The sequence below is a fragment of the Martes martes genome (genome assembly GCF_963455335.1).
Source record: "Martes martes genome assembly, chromosome: 1".
Taxonomy (NCBI): Eukaryota; Metazoa; Chordata; class Mammalia; order Carnivora; family Mustelidae; genus Martes; species Martes martes.
This window is the reverse complement of record NC_137888.1, coordinates 3,532,444-3,553,839: the sequence shown is the minus strand read 5'-3', so window position 1 is coordinate 3,553,839 and position 21,396 is coordinate 3,532,444. Positions and strand designations below refer to the sequence as shown.

General features: G+C 61.8%; 1 protein-coding gene across 1 annotated transcript in view; it reads left to right on the top strand.

Moving 5' to 3' along the window:
- UMODL1 (uromodulin like 1) overlaps positions 1-21,396 on the top strand; it is a gene marked incomplete at both ends in the record, with an annotated part of 56,402 nt that overhangs the window by 17,423 nt on the left and 17,583 nt on the right. The window contains 11 exons of the mRNA XM_080822410.1: positions 5,904-6,158; positions 8,467-8,579; positions 9,944-10,163; positions 11,878-12,100; positions 12,258-12,359; positions 12,914-12,999; positions 14,033-14,164; positions 14,616-15,158; positions 16,293-16,550; positions 18,468-18,580; positions 20,974-21,187. Coding sequence (XP_080678536.1) covers positions 5,904-6,158; positions 8,467-8,579; positions 9,944-10,163; positions 11,878-12,100; positions 12,258-12,359; positions 12,914-12,999; positions 14,033-14,164; positions 14,616-15,158; positions 16,293-16,550; positions 18,468-18,580; positions 20,974-21,187 — 2,259 coding nt within the window. The remainder of the gene's footprint in view (positions 1-5,903; positions 6,159-8,466; positions 8,580-9,943; positions 10,164-11,877; positions 12,101-12,257; positions 12,360-12,913; positions 13,000-14,032; positions 14,165-14,615; positions 15,159-16,292; positions 16,551-18,467; positions 18,581-20,973; positions 21,188-21,396) is intronic.

The following is a 21,396-nucleotide window of genomic DNA, read 5'->3' as shown; positions in this document are numbered from 1 at the left end:
CCTCCTTCCCCGTCTGCTGGCTGCCCCCGGCCTCATTATTCCGAACCTCCTTCAACATATCACTCCATCTGTCGTACTCCACGATGTATCTCTAGGAGATGAGAGAGAGAGATTTAAAAAAAAAAAACAAAACCCAAATACCAGATCGTATCTTCCCTTAAAAACCCCAAACCACAGTTCCTTAATCTCATCAAACATCCAGTCTGTTGAAATTTCTCCCTGCCCCGTCAGCATCATAACTCTCGGATGGTTTGTTCGAATGGCAACGTGGGGGTTTCCCTCCACCTCTCTGTTTCTCCTCGCAATTGCTGGAGGACCCGGCACCCCCTCCCCCGGCTGAGTTTCCCATGAGCTGGGATCTGCGGACTGGCCTCCAGGGCCGCATCCACTGGGCTTTCTAAGCCACAGTCGGCTCGTCCTTTGGTGGCGCCCGGATCCCTGCACGTCGACGAGGCCCGTGGACCCCTTCCTAAAATGTTCCCAAGTGCGTCAAAAACACGGGATACCAGAGCAGACTGACAGCACCGAGACACAGCTGTCGAGATCTCAACCCGCCAGATGGCGACTCAGCTGTCCCAAAGCACGCTGTCCCCTCCCATCCATTCGGTCAGCCGTCTGTTGCTGGACTCGGCTGCTCTGTCCCCCCACCAGAAGCCTTCGGGGAAGGTGGCAGGCGTGTGCCATCAAGTCCCAGAGCTTCCTGACGGAACCAGGTGCACTTGCCTGCTCTGGCCCCAACGTCATGGAAGAGACCCTTCCCTGCCACCTTCCTTTCCCTGTGTCCCCCCCTCGCTGCCCAGGTTTCCCGAAGCACCTGCTTGAGAGTCCTTGACTCAGGGGGAGCCCACATAGACTTGTAGGCTAGGCATGTCTTCACGAATCACGGGGTTCAGCCGTGGGAGCGAGGAGCACAGGGGATGCTCGGACAGACCACACTGTCCCGTGGTTCGAGACTCTGGGGTTCCTGCGGGCACCAAACTCACGACCGAAGGAAAGGCTACGTTCTAGGTAGAGGCGAGCGAGAATTGAGATGCTTTATCTCCTCTACATCGGACGCCCGATGTCTGCCTGTGATCCCCGACCGGGTTAAGAACCCCTACCTCGGCGACGAGCGTGAAGGAGGGCCCGTGACGGGACCGGCGCGGGGCGTTACAGGCAACAGATGAATCACTGACGTCTGCCTCTGAAACGAATGACGCCCTCTATGTGGGCTAATTGGATTTGAATAAACTAAAAAAAAAACCAAAACGAGAACCCCTGACGCAGAGGCACCAGCAGATTCAGACTCAGATTTGACCCTTGCTTGGCAGGACTCCCTCACGCGCCAAGCGGGACTTCGGGGGGACCGTCCTCTGAGGGAGGCAGGCCTGTGGGGGGCGCCCAGCAGCGGACCGGACGACCCGACGCACCTGCGTTCAGGCGCGGGGCAGAGACCAGACCAGGGGGGTCATGGCAGACCCCAGATCCCATAGTGACGAAACTGGGAGTTTCACACGGCGATGTGCCCCGCAGCAAAGACTACGTGTCTCTACCTCCTTAGTGACTCACCGTAGCCGAGGAGAGAGAGCAGAGGTCTCCCGGGGGCCGGGAAGGCTCGGCAAGGGCGCTGGCTCTGCTGAGACCAGGGTGGTCACGGCCCCATGAGGGCCAAGGCCCTGTTCGCCATCTGAGCCACAGGGTGACCTTGAGGTTAGACCCTAGCGATGGAGGAGGAAGATGGAGGAGGAGCCTGGGCCTGAGCGGCCACAGATGTTCTCCTCATGAGGGGTACACCTGTGAGTTGGAGCCCAGTCCTGCGGACTTTCCCCTCATGGGCCGCAGCTGATCCCACTCTAATTTAGAGGTTGAGGCAGGACACGAAGCAGGGAGCCTGCCAGCTGAGCGCAGTACGCGGGAGCCGTGGCTGGCGATGGGACGGTGGATGGGGTGGGGACGGACGGGCCTCCCCAGGACCATGGGGCGCGAACTACAGGCCAGGCTTGCCGGAGCGAAGGCTGCAGGTCAGGGCTGCGCCTTGTGCTGGCTGGGACCTTCTCTCCGGTGACACAGGCTAGAGGCAGAGACAGCCCACTCCGTGCGGCGGTGGAAACTCGGTCGTTCTGGAACCTGGTTCGTTACTTGAACAACCGGCACCAGCAGGGGAAGGTAGGGTGCCCTTGGTGGCCCAGCACCGTGTGTTTATTTCCCCCGCTCCCTGCCCAGTTTTTTACACTCTTGAAATCCTGCCGTCGACACAGTCTTGTATCCTGCTTTCTTCACTCACCATCATGTCATATAAAGTTTTCCGGGAAGCCAACTCGTCTTCGTCCTTAGGCTTTTCAATGGTTGAGCAACAGAGTGGGCCCCCTTATATGCAGTTTTGCTTTCCACGGGGTCATTTGCCCGTGGTCCACTGTGGCCGCGTGGTCCGAAGGTCAACAGAGGTCCGAAGGTCAACGGGAGCCTGACCCCAGGTCACAACATCTGTGTGTCTCACCCCCATTCACCTTGTCCCATGGGCATTTTGTCATCTGTCATCCCAAGAAGGCCGCACGCAGGGCCGTGATATAGTTTGAGAGCGAGAGCGAGAGAGAGAGAGAGAGAGAGAACACTCCCGTAACTTTCATTACAGCATATTGCTAGAATTCCTCTTTCATTTCTCGTCACTCTTGCTAATCTCTTCCGGTGCCTGGTTTGTAAGTTGAATCCTACCATAGCAATGTAGATAGGCCAGCACGTGGTCTAGAAGAGGCTCCGTGTCTATCGGCGGCTCAGGCACCGGCCGCCTTGAGATGCCTCCCCCGCGGATAAGGGGGACCGCGGATCGTCTTCTACAGCAGTGATCTGAGGCTCTTTGCTGTTTCCCTTCTGTTTCCAACATTCTGCTTCAAGAACTGCAACTTCCGTTAACATTGTTACGGAGCACATTGTAATTGCGGAGTTGAATGAGTCACTTAATTCACAACCCCTTTTAGAGGGACGGAACAGTGAGGACCCTCCCTTTGTTCATAACAGACGAGAGCTACTTAGCACTTAACTCTCCCCGGGCTTTTTGATAAGCGATGTATGGTCTCACCTCATTTAGCCTTTAGAGCACTCCCCTGGAGGCACCTGCTGGTGCACCGCTCATCTTCAGAGGAGAAAGGCCAGGTGAGAGAAGGTAATTGTTGGTCCGAGGTCTCTAAGCCATTTCTAACAGACGACCGGGTCCCGAGGCCGCCTTTCCTAGCGCGCTCTGGCGGGAGGGCCCTGCGCTGATCCTGGGCTGTCTGTGGGCCACGGTGGTGCTTCTTGCGGGGACAGCTGTGACAGGGTACGTGTGGCCGGTGGCCATGCCCGTTCCTCCCCATCCGTGTGTAGGACCAGGATCTGACCAGCTCTCCAGGGCAATGGGGTTTTTTCTTCGCCATTGCAGAGCCTGACGGGCGTGATGATTTAAGGTTCCTGTCTCGGACTCCTCCCGCTCTGCTGTGGGGAAGGGGCAGAGGCCACGAGCTGACGCTGGGAGGCGGGCTGGTCCCCAGCACCACGCGAGGAGTGGGGGTGCCCAGGGTCAGTCTTCCCCTCCTGGAATGTTCCATCTCACAGCAGATGCAGCTTCACGGAACAAGAAGGTTTGTCTCCCGGTCACTGCCGGCGAGTCTCTGTGCTTAGTAAACAGTAGGCGCTCAACCAACATTTGTTGTCAGTGACAGAAAGGCAGGAGGGATGGTGGCTACTCCAAGGGTTCTTGGGTGTTGAAGAAATGCACCTGCCAGCCCCACTCCTGGCAACGGAACCCTCCTCTGCATCAGCGCTACCCTCCCTGCGCAAACGTGCCCACAAGCTTTACGCGGAGCCCCCGCAGGCCGTCCTTCCTCTCCTGCACCGCGGCCTCCGGGGGAGCGTGCCGAACAGTCAGCGAGCCGAGAAGGCGGGAGTACAGTAACCGAAAGTGCTCTGGCTCGCGATCTGAGATAACATCAGACTCTCATTACAGTTAGGAGCGTTGCCAGCCACACTGTGCCGTGTCACTCAACGTCCTGGGTTGCGAGTTTCCTTCGAGATAAAGAACCGCTAGGGAGCAAAACATCATGGGGAGAAGCTGCACCCCTCGACCTCTCCTCTAACAGGCAGAAAAGACAAACGCAGTTCCCAGCTCCGAATGTCAGAGTGAATCCCCGTGGCTATGGGCAGCAGCATAGGGTTTCCATTTAGAGGCCAGTATGACTGAGCAGTGCTGGCAGGAGCTGGAGGTACGAACCCGTGGAAAACACAGCACAAGTTTCAGCTGCTTTTCTTGGGAAATTAGTCATCCAATTAATGACACGCAGGGCAGCTGGATCCTTGCACAAAACAAAACCGTCAGAAATCCCTCATGGCTCCCGCCTGCTATTCCGGGAACATGGTCTGTTTTTAGGATCAGGTGGAACTGTGTTCAAGGTCACCCGCACTCCCTCTGACGCGGTCTCCTTCCCAGCAGGAGCCTAAGAGCTACTCAGCTCCATGAAGAAATGTCCCCTGAACCCGGGGCTTGGTGAGGGCAGGGCTGCCGGTGGGAGAGGCAGCCAGGGTGGCGAGAAGCAGGGGTTCACCCGTGCCAGTGCTCCTCACCGGCCGTCAGGTTTCTGACCATGGGATGCTCAGAATCTTGGCTCGAATCCTTGGCATTTCTACCTTTACAAGCTCCAGGTGTCAAGCTGACGGACCCGAGGGAAGAGAGAAGAGCCCGCCCTGGGTGATCACGGGAAAGGCGGGATCCCCAGGGACTCCAGAGATGGGTCAAGGTTGCCCTGAAGAAACGAGGGCCCAGACCTGGGGACACGCCCCGGCAAACATCAGGTCCTGTGTCTGGCTCACGGCCACCGGACGGGGGAGGCCTCAGGTGGCCATTCTCTCGGATCACGCAGGGCCGAGAATTGAGCATTATTTTCTGGGGCCACATTTTAAGAGGAAGTCAGAGAACTAGCGGGCGATGAGAAGGTGTCCTGCAACCGAAGGACAAAAATCCATGTCAGAGGGAAGATGGAAGAAAGGAGGCGAAGGACGATCTCCTCCGGGCCACAGAGCTGGGGTCGGCCTTCCAGTGTTGAAAGGCGGCTGGTGGGCAGCGCCATCCAATCTTCCAGCATGTGGCACGGTCCTGCCAGTCGAGACCTTGACGCCTCTCGGAGGAGGAGCTCAGTTCCTGGACGGCGGTGACAGGGCAGCACAGGCCGGATGCTGGAAACCACAGCACCCGGCCCTGTCCCAGCTCTGGGGACAGAAGTCCAAAGCCGGTGTCCCAAGGGCCCGGAAGGGGGCGGCGGCAGGTGTCCCTCCGAAGGATGGCAGAATCCACGCCGTGCAGTGCATGCTTGTGAGCACTCTCCGTCCCTGCGGCTATGCCAGGCAGAGGGACTGCGGGACCCTACGGCCATCCGGTTTTGAATGTTCTGAGGACCTTCCTCACTGTTTCCAAGGTCTCTGTGCCGCCTTCCCACCAACGGCGCGGGTGGCTCCCCTCTGTCCACGTCTGGCCAGCGTCTTATCACTTGCGGCTTTGATTTTAGCTGTTCGGACGGATGCGCGGTGGGATCTCACTGCGGTTTTGATCTGCATTTCCCTGATGACCAGGGACGGTGAGCACCTTTTCGTGTGTCTGTTGGCCATCCGGATGTCTTCTTTGGAGAAAGGTCTGTTCGGATCCTTGGTCCGTATTTTAATTGGATTGTGTAGGGTTTTTTGGTTTTCTTGCTGTTGGATTGTCGAGTTCTTTCTGTGTCTTGGATATCGGCCCTTCTCAGATGTGTGATCCGTGAATGTCGTCTCCCAACCCGGAGCCCGTCTCCTCACCTCGTGCACGGTCTCCCTTGCTGTGCCGAGGTGTTTGGTCTTAGTTTCCCGTTTTCCCACTGGTGAATTTCGCGTTGGTTCGCTGATCTCGCTTGTTCCGTGTTTCACAGACTGCCCTCCCATCCGGGACTACGCCATCCTCAATGTCACCAGCAGCAGCTTTCGGGTGTCTTGGAGTTTAAATTCTACCCGGCGCCGCCCTCTCCACGTGCGGGTTTACAACGGGGAGGAGCTCGTCTGGAGTGCCAGGACCACGGGGAGGACCCTGCAGGTGGCCGGGCTGGAGGCCGGAGAGCTGTACACAGTGAAGACCAGCTACCAGGCGTGCGGGGCCAATGTCACCGCCACGCTGACCGTCAGAACAGGTAAGTGCCCTCGCACGCGCTCCAGTCGGTACTGTGGGTCTTGGTCCCACCTTCGTTCTGTTGGCCACGAGATTCACATCCTCCTTCATCCGGTTCTCAGGGCAGGACAGGGTAGGGCGTTGCCTTCCTGGCGGGGCTGTGGGGGCTCCACGTCCTCGGGGCAGGGCCCTGGTGGCTGTCTGTGCTCTCCGCGGCTCCCCTTGTGCCCCTACATCTCGTCCTGTCCCGGGGGTTCACTGTCACACCTGAGCGGACGCGGGACTGTGGGGAGCCCATCTTCTGGTTAGAAGGACTTAGAAAGCAATCAGAGAGCACAGAGAAAAAAGTGTAATAAAGCAAAAGTGGCAGCGATCTTCATGGCCTGAAAGAGCTTTCGTGACACCGAGTTCCCAGGACTGAGTCCCCAAACCAGAGTGAGCTTCACGTGAAATCCTCACGGACCTGCTTCCTCTCCCACGTGACACACCCGACAAGCTAATGTTGTCCCCACTAGAGGGTCCGAGAGGCAGCCTGCTTTCACCCAAACGAACATGTTACAGGTGGGAACCAGGGATTCCGTTCCAGAGAGGGTGCCTGGTGTGGCCGAGGGGGCTCTGCCAGTGGCTGTCCTTGCCCGCCCATGACTCCCTCTCCTCTTGGCCTGGCCCCAGCGGTCCCTGGCTGGGGCAGGTCTGGGTCAGGTCCAGCACTGGGGGCGGTGTCCTCGGCTGGCCGCTGGCTGGGAACAGTGGGGCTCCCAGACATGCTGGTCCAGGGACAGTGCACAGAAATCGCTGCATGGGAGACCCTATGGGTCTGTCTCCTGTAGAGATGAGTGCCAATGACCGTAGCAGTGAATGAGAGAGGGATGGAATGAGCAGGCCTTTGAGGACACAACCTTATACCCTTTGTGAGCCGATCTGGGGGCTGACTCTTGCTAAATTGTCATAGCTCATGGCATGGGCACCCAGAGGATGCCCCACCAGCCCCAGCAAGAAACACGCAAACCGTGATATATGAGGTTTCTGATCTCAGGGCAGGGAGCACCTCATCTGCTCATTCCCTCTTCCAAGGGCTGCGGGGAGTAAGTGGGGGGAGCACTCTGCTCCCTAGGTCATCCCAGGAATGAGGGCGCACCCCAGGGCTCCCCATCCCATCACCACTGTCCCTCGTCCCCTGCCCCCTCCCCAGCTCCTCTCAGGACAATGTATGGAGCAACTTCATGTCCAGCAGGACGTGCCCTGGGAACTGATGCACCCGTGCCCTCAGGAAAGTTCCAGAAGACTCCCGAGATGCCAGCCCCTTCTCTCCCCAGCCTTGGTTTTCTTCTCCTTCTTTGTATTGTCAAAATACCGTTCGTGGGCACACCGCCCTTCTAAGGAACTTGGTTCACTTTCAAGGCTCTCTAGTGCATTAATTCGGCCATGCTAGGAGCCGGCTGCCTCGGGAGACGGTGGGCATGATGGCCGCAGTGCGTACAGAGCCTCCCGGAGAACCCAGGTTTCCCGGGCACAGGTGACATGCCCTTCTGGGATGCTGCGTGTTGTGGGCAGGGTCGAGGCTGACATCACAGGGACTCTGGCTGACCTGAGCTAGAAACACACGGTACACGAGCTGGTGACATTTCCGTGGCCCGTCGAGGTGTGTGACACCGTGGGGATAAACTGTGCCTCTGGCCCGGCCTTGCTCATCTGGGGGGAGCGGCTGTTCAGTCGTCGGAGAAGCAGAGACGCAGTGGGACCTGCCATGGATGTGGGTCTCACTCCAGTGATGAAGGAGACACGTGTCCCCCGTCCCGTCATAGTTTCCAGCTTTGCTTATGTCCAAGCGAAGGGTGCCTCCCTTGCAGGGTGACCGCCCCGATGGTTTGCAGGGACAGAGGAGGCTCCTCAGGTGGGGCTTCTGGTGCACGCCCCTGGAAAGGTCTGGGTGAATGGGGCGCATTGGTCACTGAGGGCCAGGGCCTGGGTGGGGTCCGGCGTGAGGGCCTGGCTGGCCGTGCCTGTGAATGGGGCGGGAAGGTGGGGTGACGGCTGGCGGGAGGGGCCTTCAGACCCCACCTGTGGCAGCTGAGAGCCGGTCCCCGCTGGCGTGGGACAGCGGCTCCTGTCCCGCCCGCCCCTGCTCTGACTGAGAAGGGTGCGAGGGTCGGGAGGCTCCTTCCTTCCGTGTCCCCCACCACGGCTCCCCGTGTAGGACTCCTGCCTCTGTCTGTCACGGAGGACATAACCAACGTCCCCCCAGAAGAAGAGCGTTTCTGGGGGACAGGGAGCGCACAGCATGTGACGGCGCGTCACCGCTTGGCTCGTGTGTGTTCCCACTGTTGCAGACGCCCGCGTCTTCCAGGTCACCATCAGGGTCCTAAACCGCACCGCGACAGAGGAGCTGCGTAGCCTTAGCGGCCCCGAGTACCGGGACTTCTCTCGACAGCTGCTCAGCGAGGTAAAGCCGGAGCGCAGACGCGGTGCCCCGTGGGGGCGTCCGAGGGAGACAACCACCCGCTCCAGCTCCGGGGCCCCTTCTCTGTGCCCGCGCCGCCGCAGTCCAGACCCCGCACTAATTACCCAGGAGCTCCCTGTTACGGGCACTGGATCTGGGTTTGGGGCAGCCGCCCTTGGAACCATGCTTTGGTTCAAGCGGGCTCCTGCTGGTGCGCCTGAGTTTCCTGTGGCGCCTTCCCTCCGGGGGCCCTGGGCGTTGATCTGTCTCCCGGCACGGGAGCCACTTCCCTGGGGAGGCATTCACCAGGGACCACGGCCTCCGTCCCTCCCTGTGCCTCCCCGGGGACAGTGGCACGGAGTCCTCGAGCACCAGGCCAGTGGCCAGCGCTGTCTACCCTTGGGTGATGGGCCAATTAGGGAGCAGAGGGACTTGCTACACGACCGAGAACTCTCGGAATGGTCTGAGAGTTTATCCTTCTGCAAACTGACAAGTTAGTCGGCTCCTGTCGGGGTTCTGGGGTCAGAGACCGAGGACTTTATCCCCCCTGCAGGGCGGGCAGCGGGAACATGGTGCCGGTGACAGCTCCCTCTGCCCCGCGAGTCCCACCGGGCTGACGTGGAGGAGTGCGGGGATGGGGCGCACACTGTGGGTCTGCATCACGGCCAAGGAAACCCGAGCTCAGGGAAACTGAATCTCGTAAAAGGCTGAAGGCAAATCTGCCTAAATGTTGCCCCAGAACGAGACACTATCTTTGTGGCGGCTGAGGAGATGCGATCTGCCCTTTGCTCTGTCTCTCTCCGGAGGCCGTTAACCCCACGAACGTCTTGGAAGGAGACTTTGGATGTTAGCACTTCTGCTGGCAAGATGCGCAGCCATAGGGCAGACGGAAAGCGGGTGTCTCTCCGCATTCACCTGCCTGGTGATCCTCGCGCGTGCGCAGGCATGGTGTGGGGGCAGGGCAAGGCTGGCCTCCCGCGCTGGGCACGTGCTTGCCCACGTGTCTCCCCGGGGACCCAGCCAGTAAAGGGGGGCAGCTCCAAGTAGCCACTCACTGTCGGTCTGGCTCACGCACGTTACCTGCACACCGATTTCCGGGCACGCAGAGGGGACTGTGCGTCTCCTGCTCTGTGGTGGGAAACCCAGTAGTCGGTTTCCATGGATTCTCACAAAGCCCGACTTGGCCCAGCCCGGCTGTCCCGGGGGAGGCCCGGCTGGGGTGCAGGGAGCCGGGGCATCTCTGTTTGCCCCAAGAGGCTGGCGGCTGGACACCTCCTCTCGGTCGTGAAGGGGACAGATTCTGTGCCCCGACCGTCGGTCCCATGGAAGGATGCTGATGGAGACATCTGTCGTCTCTTCTTGGCCAGGTTGAAAACTCCCTCCCGCCGGCGCTGTCCGACCTGCACAGGAGAGGGAAGCTGAGGTTGCGGGTCGTCTCTCTCCGGGCTGGAAGCGTGGTGGTGACGCTCAGGCTGACGGTTCAGGACCCCGAGTTCCCCGTGGGAGTCTCCACGCTCGTCCCCATGCTCCCACCTCTCCTGGCCAGCACGGTGTTCCACATCGACCCGCGGGGGACACGTGTGCAAGGTTGGTTCCCCTCCACACCCAGGCCTGGCCCGGCCACGTTCTTTCAGGTGCACATTTATTGTGAAAGGTCGATCAAGGGCATGAACTCGTCTCCTTATTCTGTGCTCCTGCACGGGATCTGGGAGCCCACCCACGTCCCACACCTCCTTGCTCTGGGTGGGAGAGGGACCCCCGCGCCCGGGGAGTTCGCTCCCGCAGATGGCCCGGAACGCAAGGTGGGATGGACCCAGAGGACCCTGGAGGGGACGGGCACTGGGGGCTGACTGTGTCAGGGCCCAGTCCCACCGCCACCACGCCACCTGCTCACGTAGGGGTCTCGTTCCTTGGCCCAAACGTTACGTAATTTTACTTGATGTTGCCTTGAGGCAGGAAGTCACAGGTGGGGGAGGGGGAGAGACCCAGAGACAGAGAGACAGGAGGGTGGGCAGAGACGGGGAGGAGAGAGAGTCAGAGAGAGAGGCAGACAAGAGAGAAACAGAGATATAGACAGGGAGAGACAGAGATAGGGACAGAGATATGGAGAGAGACAGAGAGACAGAGGTAGAGACAGAGAGACAGAGACAGACAGAGACATAGAGAGAGGCAGAGACAGAGAGATAGTGAGATAGAGATAGAGAGAGACGGAGTCAGAGAGATAGAGATAGAGGCCTGGAAAGAGACAGACACAGACGTGGAAACAAACAGAGACAGAGCCAGAGAGACAGAGTGACAGAGACATGGAGAGAGACAGAGACAGAGAGACAGAGAGTGAGAAAGAGACAGAGAGAGACACAGACACAGAGAGAGCCTGCTGACATGTGAGGAAGTTCTTGCCACTCAAACCCGGGGATGAAATTCCGCGCAGCGAGAACTCCGGCAGCCTGCCCGGGGCCCCGGGGGTCCGAGAGCGGGCCGTCCTCTCCTTCGAGCACGGTCGCCTTCCGGCTTGCGGTTCCAACCTCCCCCCGGCCCGAGGATGCAGGGAAGGCCACGGGACGGTCACATCGGAAGTCAGGCCCGGAATACCCCTGCCTGCTTAGCCTGGGGCTCGCTCTGTCACTCACTCGCAGGGACGGAGATTCCAGCGGTCCCCTGCACAGGGGACGCCTGCTTACCTGGGCTCAGGGACGGCGTGCAGGGAGGCATGGGGGCGCTCTGTGGGTGGGTCCTCACCGGGCACCCCCAGGACCCCCTGAGACCGGATCCGAGCCACCTCCGGGTGACCCAGCCAGTCCCTACGTGCTGCTTCCCAGCCCTGTCCCTGTGCATCAGGCACTGGGTGGCACAAGATCTTAGCCCATGTATGGAGTGGTAGCCCCCAAAAGAAACGTCCACCTAGAACCTCAGACTTTGTTTGGAAGAGGGTCCTTGCAGATAAAATTAAGGTACGGGTCTGAGATCGTCCCGGATCAGGGGTTTCCAGCCCATCGGGAGGCTTGCAGGGTCTGAGAAGTGACGCAGAGGGAGAGGAGGCACCTTTGTCACTCATGTTCTAGGGTGGTTAGCAGGTCATGTTCCGTGTCCCCATGAGGTTCCGGAAGCCTCTCCACGGTTAGGAGGCCCCCAGGCGCTCGCCCTGCAGGCTCCCTGCCCCCACGGCGGGCTGTTTGCTGAGGGGCCGTTGTGGGAGGCCCTTCAGGGCCGGGACCCCTCTTCTGCCCAGTGACTGGGGCGGGGGGATGCCAGACCCCATGCAGGGTCTCCTGACCCAGTGACCGCTGGCTGCTGTCCCCAGGGCTGGCAGGCACAGCCCCCGCTCTGGCAGGAAGCCCAGGCCCGGGTTCTCCCCAGGAGCGCCCCAGCCCCACGGGCGGGGGCCTACAGGAGAAGCACGCACGGAGCCTTTGGCGGGAGCGCCGGGCCACGGGCCAGAAAGCGCCCCTCCTCTGTGGCTTGCACAGAAATGCTATTGTTGGCGGCCTCGGAGCATTCCTGGTGACTGGGGGCTCTCGCCTGCCGTGAGTCAACACGTCCCAGCAGCGTGGGGGGTCACGTTGTCATGACCTCAGCTTCTCCCAAAGTCCATCTGTTGCGGGGGGAGTCACTGGGTGGCCACGTGTCCTTGGTCGTGCTCCAGGAGGGCGTGTCCCTCACTGAGCTGCACCCCGTTCCTAGGAACCGCACCCTCCGGGGGCCCGCCCGCCCGCCCTCGCCCCTGCAGCAGGGCTGGTGGGAGCACAGTGCGGCCCACGCTCGGGGGCCCTGCCCGCGGCCTCGGTGGGCACGTCCAGAGGGAGCCCGTGCCACCTGGCGGCTCTCACCGCAGACCCGCCTCCTCCCTCTGGGCTCCAGAACCACCGGACCTCGGGCTTTCACGCAGGACCCAGCAAAGCAGTCGGAGCCGGCCGCTGGGCCTGCCTGCCGGCCGCGTGCCGGGGAGCCAAGGCTCGGTGAACCACCCCGACTGAAAATAGCCACCAGGTGTTCAGCAGTGGGAGCTCCGGTCTGGGCCGTGGGACCTGTGGTCTCCTCGGGTCCCCGCCGCCCCGCCAGCCTGGGCTCCGTCCCTGAACCTGCTCGAGCTGCCTGCAGGCTGGAGGGGGCAGGGCTCCAGGGAGACAGGTCCGTGAAGGAGCCCCGGGCAGGGGTGGGGCGTGGGGGGGGGTGACCGTCGCATCAGCTGCCGCGTCTGCTGGTCTCAGGGAGCTGTTGCCGTGAGCTTCCGTGAAGATCGCATGAAGCAAAACCGAGAACCACCACCGCCGCGGACAGCACGTGCAGGCAGAGTTTTCTCTGCGCAAAGCTGAACTCGTGCCCTGTCTTGACTTCAGTCTGGGCCAAGTCCGGGCTCCTCCGGCTCACCGAGCACGGGTCGGGCACTTCCGCCTACAGCTCCGGGGGGACCTGGTACAGAAGGGTGCGTGCACAGGCCGCCCAGCCTGGGGGGTGACCAGCCTGCTCCACCAGCCGAGGTGACTCCGTTCCCCGCCACCTGCTCCCCTGGGGGCGCGTGGGACGGCAGTGACCTGAACGATGGACTCTGGGACGTGGGAAAGCCGTCCCCCCAGCTGGAGATATTTATCCCTTAAGGTTTATCACACGTATTACACGTAGCCCCTCATCAATCAGTGTCAAAACGCAGGAGACCATCCCATGTTTCCTTACTAGAGCGGGGGTGGCAGTCCCCGGGGGACTGGAAGAGAGGATTGGAGAAGGCGGGAGAAGGAAGGGAATGGGGGTCCCCGTGAGCCTAGTCTCAGGGTTTGGCTGATGCTGGTCCTGGCGGCCGCTGGTTGGAAATTCCCGGGCTGTGGTGCGCGCGGTGCGTGAGCAAGTAGGTGGGGGGCGGGTGGCCCTGGGGTGGGGGTTGACTCGCTTACCTAACCCTCTTCCTTGCTCAGCTCAGAAGGGTTCCCAGGGACATGAGGCCTTTGGGATTCTCGGTTTCCCAGACCGGGGGAGAGGTGTTCGAGGGCCGTTCCTATCTGTGTCACTGAAAGTCCGTGTTACACTTGACCAGACTCCCATGGGCTCGGTCGCTTTTCTTTGCTGAAGTGCTAAGCGTTAGGGGTGTTGGTGCATCACAGAGAAGGGCAAGTGTCCCTCTTTGGGGGCCTGGGGACAAAGAATAAACAAGAGAGGCCTATATTCATACTGTTGGGTGCTAATTGCTCCAAAAGGAACCAACAGTCCCTAATCTTTGCCCGCGAACCGGCCAGCTGGCGTGAAGGTTGGCACAGGCCGGTGGGCTGTCTTGGGTCAGGGACAGGCTTCTGCGGAGGGCTCTGCCCAGGGCCTGCCTCCCGGGGCTGCCGGATGCCAAGGGCACACCCCTGACTCCCACCTTCATCCCTCCGACTGTTTGCTGCTTGGGGACAACTCTGTCCCGCTGCTGCTCTGTTCTCCGATGTTTCTCACCGGCTCCCGGTTCTCTTCCTTCCGCCCGGCAGATTGGGATGAGTGTGCAGAGGGACACGACTGCTTCCCCACCGCCCAGTGCATCAACCTGGAGGGCTCCTACACCTGTCGGTGCCCGACGGCCAGGGACGCCAACCCCTCCCGCGCCGGCCGGGCCTGCGAGGGTGCGCCCCTGCCCGGGGACCTGATATCCCATAGCCTTTCTAATGCCCACAGGCCGCTGTCCTACATGATTTCCTTAGTCATGTAATGTCCGGCAGGCTGGGGACGGTGCCCAGCACCAAACCCTACACTGAGCACAGATCTAGAGAAACTGCCCCGTTTGCACAAGGGCCCTGTGGATTTATCTGGGGCTCGGCAGCCTCCCAGCTGGTGCTCACTCTTGGCCCATCAGAGAGGTCTCCTTTACCAAATGGAAAGGCCCTGCCTCCCCACCTGAGAGCACGTGGGGGGCTGCGGACAGGGGCCCCACTACATGTTCGTAATCCCATAATCCCCAGTGAGACAGCCCACGTCCCCACTTGGGGCCCACCGGGGGAGCTCTCACCCGAGGGTGGCATCGGGAGGGTTTTTGGACCAGACGTCCCCTCTGAGAGTGGATGTGTGTCTCGGCAGGTGACGTGGTGAACCCTGCGGGGGGTGTCCTGCCTCCGGCAACAGGCAGAACAGCCCTTGGCCGGGAGACTCCCGCCTTGTGGCCCAGCCCTGGGCACCCCTGGGGCACCCCTGCAGCAGGCCAGACCCAGACCCCAAGGCCCCCACCCAGGAGAGGGGGCAGCGGCGTGGTCAAGCAGGACAGGAACAGCACAGGGCAAGGCATGGACGAGATGTCCAGCGTGGCCCTAGGCCTGGCGAGCGGCCAGTGGACAGCCAGCAGGACTCCGGGGACAATCCCCAGCTCCTCTCCTAGGACCATGAGGGGCTTGCTGGACACCACGGGATGGTTAGCAAGAAACTCCAGCACGGAACCGTCCTTCTGGCCCACCCCTAGCGAGGGCCCCACAGACCACATGGAGTGGCACGCCAGCGTCCCCACTTGGAATACGCCACCAGCGCCTCTGGGCCCCACAGAGCCACGCGACTTGGACCCTGGGTCCTCCATTCCCCCAGACCTGCCCTCAGCCCGCACTGAGGAGTCTCCGAAGCTTGCGGCCTGTGGTGAGTGCCTCGGGTGGCGTGTCCTGGGGCACGTGGGCTCTGAGGCCCCAGCAGAACGGGAACTGTTGAGTTCCACTTGGCAAAGGCTCACTTTGATCATTGAGTCAAAGACCTTTGTGAAGAGTCAGGGGCGTGGCTCACTGTAGGGCCAAGCGGGGCATGGCACATCCGCATCCCTGCCGGTGGCTTCTGTCTTGTTAGGATGGGAACCTGTCCCCGTGTGTTCTCCAGGCCTCTCCTCCCTGTCCCCAAGGCTTCCAGCCGCCCACAGCAGAAGCAGGAAGTCAGGCATCGGGAGGGGACGGGGTGGGGGGGGGTGTGTGTCCTATCAAGCACCGTGGGACATCCCCCAGAAGTGTTGGACACCCCGACATCTCCACGCCTCCCCTTGAGCACAGTCTCCCTGAGCCCGGGGCGAGCCCCCTGCTGTGTCAACCCCCAACAGTTGCGCTTACACCACACGGAGGCCTTAGCCCGTTGCCAAGGTCCTGGGGCAACACTGTGGGAGACAGTCCTGTGTAGGAAAGGGGCCTGGCCCTACAGCTCCCACAGAGGAGGCCACGCTTGGTGTCTCTGTGAGGTCACTGCGCCGGCCCAACCCTGGGCCGCGTGCAGACAGAACTAACGGTTGGATGTCGCTCCGTCAGTGTGTTCCCTCGGCTGAGTGGTGTAGGTCCCGGGACAAGACTTTAAATCCCCAGTGAGCCAGTGCTGTCGGGCACCCCCGGGATCACCCTGAAGGAACGACTCCGTAGCCAGCAGGGGCCATTTCTGCTGACCCCTGCATGCGTCCGCTCGGGGGTGGAGGGGCAACCCTCTGGAAGAGCCACCCAGAATTGGCTCAGGAGGTTTACTCTGCGGAAGACCAGGGACCTCGGTGGCAGAGAGGACCCCATACTAGAAGGGGCAGCAGTGCTGTCCCAGCGAGTCGGGCTCAGGAGGGCCGTCTCGGGAGCCGGCACCGCACGCACGGCTGGCAGGAGGGGACTTCGTAGGACTTCCTGGCGTCCCCGGATGCCCTCTCGTGGCCCCGAGCGGTGTATCTGACGTTTGCATTTGGTGAGGCTTCTCCGGTCCTCTCTCCTCGGAACTGGATTAATTTCAATCTTCTCGGTATTTACGTCCACTTCACAGTTCCCGCCCCCATCGAAAGGGTCACCGTCTCCAACGTGACCAGCACCAGCTTCCACGTGGCGTGGGCGGCGGACCTCGCCCTGCACCCCACCTTCCAGGTCACCCTGATCCCCGTGCGGAGCCCCGCGGTGCACCTGGAGACCCGGAGTGCGAGCCTGACGCTGTTGGGACTGGAGCCGGGCGTCCTGCACCTGGTGGAGATCGCGGCCCAGGCCTGTGGGAAAGGAAGTGCCCGGGCCCGCCTGAAAGTGAGGACAGGTACCCGGTTTCAGAAACGCTCGTTGCTGCTCGTTCTTAAAAGGAGGGAACGAGCGTGAGAACGGCTTTCAGCAGCACGTTCAGTGCGAAAGAGCTGCATTCCTTAGTGAGGGGCTGGGGTTCTGTCCTCTCGTCGGCCGGGGAGTGCCTGACTCCGGTCCCACGGGGCTGGCTCGCGAAGCCCAGCCAGGAGGCGGCGCGTTTCGGGGAAAGGCGCGGGGCAGACCGCGGTCAAGGCGGGGACGCAAAGCGCTTGGGACTCTGCCGGCGGAGGGGGCGGCCGTGGGAGACTCGGGCGGTGCTGGTGTGCTGAGCGTTCGGCAAGCCCTCTGGCTGGTCCCGCTCTCTGCACACCTGGACTTGGCTTCTAGGAGGGACCGGTAGACACTGGGGAGTCAGACTGTTGGACAGCTCGGCTCTCGCGGTCCTGATCGCTGCGCGTCCGGAGAACGCCTCGTTTCTCCTCCTTTGCTCCCGTCATCCAGATGTTTTCCTGAATGTCTAACTTGCTCGGGCAGCCGCGGGCTGGCTGGTGTTGCAAGTGGGTCCTCAGACCTTGGGCAGTGTGGCCTCAGGGCTGATGGCAGCGTTTTCCAAGGTGGGGGGCACAGCCCTTGGGGATGCCAGTAAGAAGCGTGTAGGGCTTCTGTCTGTGTCCCTTAAAGTACGGAGTCGCTGTGGGCTGGGAGGTCAGAGGGAGGACGCTGTGCAAGGACGTCGTCCGGCAGGTTCATGGTGAGCCTCCGGAGAAGGGGCGGTCAGTGTCGGCCACCGGTCAGGTTGAGCCCGTGCTGGGCTGTCAGCATCGCTGTGGCCTCGGACTGTCTCACCTGCTGGAGGGAGGAGTCCCCTGTGGGCGTGAGACTCGTGCCTGGGGCGGGTCCGTGTCCCTTCTCACCTGGACACCTGTGCACCTGTCCCGCTCCTGGGGCTTTTAGACGAGGCTGAACACTGGTCCACTGGCCTTCCGGTGCTGTGACAGCAGGAATCCCAAGGACACGGCTTTGGGGGTCATCCAGCAAGCGTCCTGGGACGGCTTTGTGGTTTGTCCTAGGCCTGGGTGACAAGTCATGAGGGCAGGACTCTCGGCCTTTGCCAGGAGAACCTTGGCCTTTCCTCCACTGCCCAGAACACTGGGCACGTAGCACATGCTTCACAGATATCTGGTGAAGGACTGGACAAGGTGGCCGCCGTGCCGGACCCCAGGACGTGGCCTGGCAATGTCCCTGAACCACGTTCTTGTCCCACGGCCTCCTGGAAACCCCACGTGGGGGGGACAGATGCTAATGGAGCAAGGATGGTCCTTAACTCCATAGAGAGACAGCTCTTGGGGGAGGGAGAAGAGGATAAGGACCTCTGGGCAGTCTGCTGTGGGCTGCGGGCTCTGACCACGGCAGGGCAGGGCCACCCCACGGTTTGGTTTGCCCACGACAGCCAGGGGTACACCCATGGCATCCGTCAACTTAACGGATAGTGGCTCCTTTCACTCTCAAAGTCATCCCTGCTGGTAAATCACCTGGACGCCTTGTGTGCAGAGCCGTGTGGGGGCAGGGGGGAGCACAGGGGGGAGCACGGGGGGGAGCACGGGGAGGAGCACGGGGGGGAGCACAGGGGGGAGCACAGGGAGGAGCACAGGGGGGAGCACAGGGGGGGAGCACAGGGGGGAGCACAGGGGGGAGCACAGGGAGGAGCACGGCCTCCAGAAGGTCCTGCCTCTGGATGCAGACAGTGGGCCGGCACCCTCGGGGGTCGGTGGGCTCCGCCTGTGCGTGCCAGGCACCGTCTGCCTCGATGTGACCGTCTTTCTGCTGGCCACGAGAATGTCGCTATTGAGATGTGTCCCGGAATGCATGACCCAACGCTTTTCCCGTCCCCTAGTCGTCACCACCACAGACGTGTTTGCTCTCCGTCCCGCAGTGGCCCAGAAACTCAGAGGCCGAGTGAGAGTGGCAGATGTCAGCTACGTGGACGCCTTCCGTGACGCGAGCAGCCAGGAGTACCGGGACTTCCACGAGCGATTCCTGAGGACGGTGAGTCGGGAAACCACCCCCTCCTTTTGGGACGCGCCGGGGGGGGGGGGATTCCCAGTCACAGCCAAGCAGGACCTAGACCTGTAGGTGCTCGGGACCCCTCCCCTCCCAAGGAAGCTGGGTGCCCCTGGGGTCCGCCACGAGCGGCCTCAGCAGGGGAGAGCCATGCCCTGACCCCCCGCTGCGTCCTCCTTGGCCCTGGTAGCCAGGGAGCGAGCCTCCTTCATGGACGGGGGACCCCGTGGGGCAGGAAGCCTCAGGAAGGAAACATTTAAAAAAATTGACATCTTTTTCACACACCCTAAAATTCACGCTTCTGAAGGGCTTGGTGTTGTGGTTGAGGTCTTATTTGTGAAATTGTGCAATGGTCACTGCTCATTCCAGAACGTTCCCATCACCCCCAAAAGGAGGCCCTGCCCGTTCACGGCAACCCTCCCTACCCCCCGCCCCCAGCATCCCTGACCACGGCTCCTGTGCTCTGTCTGTGGCTCTGTCCGCCCTGCCCTCTCCTGCGCCCAGAATCTCGCAGGAAGGGACCTTCTGCGTCGGGCCTCTACCTCCGAGCGGGTGTCGGGGCACGTCCACGGCTCAGCGGGACTTCACCGTGCCCTCGGCGGGATAGTCCCCACCGTGTGGACGCACACATTCCCTCGCGGGGTGCATCGGGTGCTCGGGGTGCTTGCGGTCCCGGCCGGCGTGAGCGGGGCCGCTGCCAGCCTCCCTCGTCGTTCTGGGGCTTTCCGCCGCCCCACGCACGCTCCCAGAGAGGCGGCCCTGCCACAGGCAGCCCGGGCGGCCGTCCCCGTGTTCCTTCCGGCTGGAGGTTGGATTCCCCTTTGACGCACCGAGGGTGCCCTCGTCTCGACCCTGTGGTCTTGTCTGGACCTGGGACGTCTCGTCCGTTCCAGCGTTTCCCGGCTCCGGGGCTGAAGACCCAGGACGGGGGCTTGGCAGCGCCACCTGGAGGCGGAGCGTGGCAGGGCGCGGCCCGGATTCCACGGAGCCCAAGGGCAGTACTAGCCCGTGAGAGGGGTCCTGTCGCCTCCAGGGAGTGCGCCTCTGGACCTGGGACCTGGGACCTGGGACCTGGGACCTGGGATCCTGCCTTGTTCCGGGTGCACTGCTCCCGGCACGGTGCGTGGAGTCAAGAGCTGTTGCCTGTTCCGGGCTCTGGCTTCTTTGTTTCCGAGATGGTCATGTAGGACCAACTAAGCATCAGTGCCCAGAGCTCCGGGGGCACGTGCGACCCCACCTCCACCCCACTGTCTGCGTGACCCCTTCCTCTCCAAACCGCGGCCTCGCTCTCCTGCTTCTCGGGACGGTTGTCGGTTTGTCTAGAGTTCAGGATAGCAAATAACTGCAACATGTCACAGAGCTAGGACTCGAGGACACGTTTCGGGAGGTTGTGGGCTCACGGGACGCCGTGTCCCTTGTCACTTCTTCGCGGGGGGCCTGGAACTTTGCTTTGAGACGGATTCGAAATGCAACCCAAAATGTCTTTAGCCCAAGCCCGTAACGGATCCCTCTCTGGAAGTCCCAGGCAGAAAAAGAGAGACAGACAGAGGACAGAGACAGACAGACAGAGAAGAGCCAGCCATCCCTGTGTGATCCCTGTGTGACGGTCCAGGCAGCCGTGGGTGACAGCGGATTTGCTCACAGCTGTCCCAACGCTGGGAAGGGAATCCATGAGCCTGTGCCTGGGGCCGCCCCCTCCGGGGTCCAGATGAGGAGAGGGTTTCTGTGCGGCCGGACCCTGGAGACTCGCGCTGTGTGGACTGCTTAAAGCCGTGACACGGTCGTGTGTCTCTCTGGGCATTCTGGCCGTGAGGGGCCAGGAAAACCCCACAGCATTCGAGGCAGGTTCCGTTCAAGGTGGCGGAAAGCAAGGCCGGGAGCTCCTGTCCCTGCAGGAAGGCTCACCGGGACGCAGTGTCGGGGAGGGAGGGGAGAAGGGGGCGGGAGCTGTTCTGTAGGATCAGGAGTAGGGGGTTTGTTCTAGAAAACACACAGTGAGAGAGAGGTGTCCCGCCATGACCACCCGCCCAGCCCCCGCCCTGCCATGGCCGTGCGCCGAGAGTAGCAGATTCTAGATGCCGTCCCAACCCCCCTCGGGGAATGTGTCCCCCCAGGAAGGGCTGTCGCATCTTGCCCGCACAGGCCAGCAGACGTGCCCTCCCCTCAGGGTGGCGGGGAGGGAACGGGACTCTCCCCAGGGCCTCAGGACCCACCGGCACGTGTGCTGGGCTTGGGACACGGAACACAGGCCCAGGCCCAGAACTGGCTGTTGGCTTTGGCCCTTTTGCCGCTGGCCAGACTCCCAGGAGCTGCCCCTTGGGTCAGGGGCCCGGCTTCCCCTCGGCGGGCGGCTCTTTTCACATGCGGTCTCTCCAAAGGTGCGGGCGTCCTTGCCGGCCGCCATGCTCCGGCTCGTGGACACCGGCGGGGTCCAGTTGGAGGTGACCAGCCTCACCAACGGCAGCGTCGTGGTGGAGTTTAACCTGCTGATCACCGCAGACGTGGATGTCCACGAGGTGTCTGCCGCGTTCCTCGTGGCCTTTCAGAACGCGTCTCTGCTGGAGGTGTCTGGAGGGGACACCTTCATCCAGGGTAGGTGGAGGCCGGGCCCCCCGGAGACTCACCGTGTCTGGAAGAGAGGCGGACAGAGCCTGCCTTCTGCTTTCTTTTGGAAGATGTCACCCCCAGTGTCTTCTGTCAGGGTCCCCAGGTGGGAGGTAAAAGCCGGGAGCAGACAGGACCCTCAGCTCTCTTACCGCTTCTGCGTAGTTTCTGCAGGCTTAGGGGCCGGAAACGTTCTG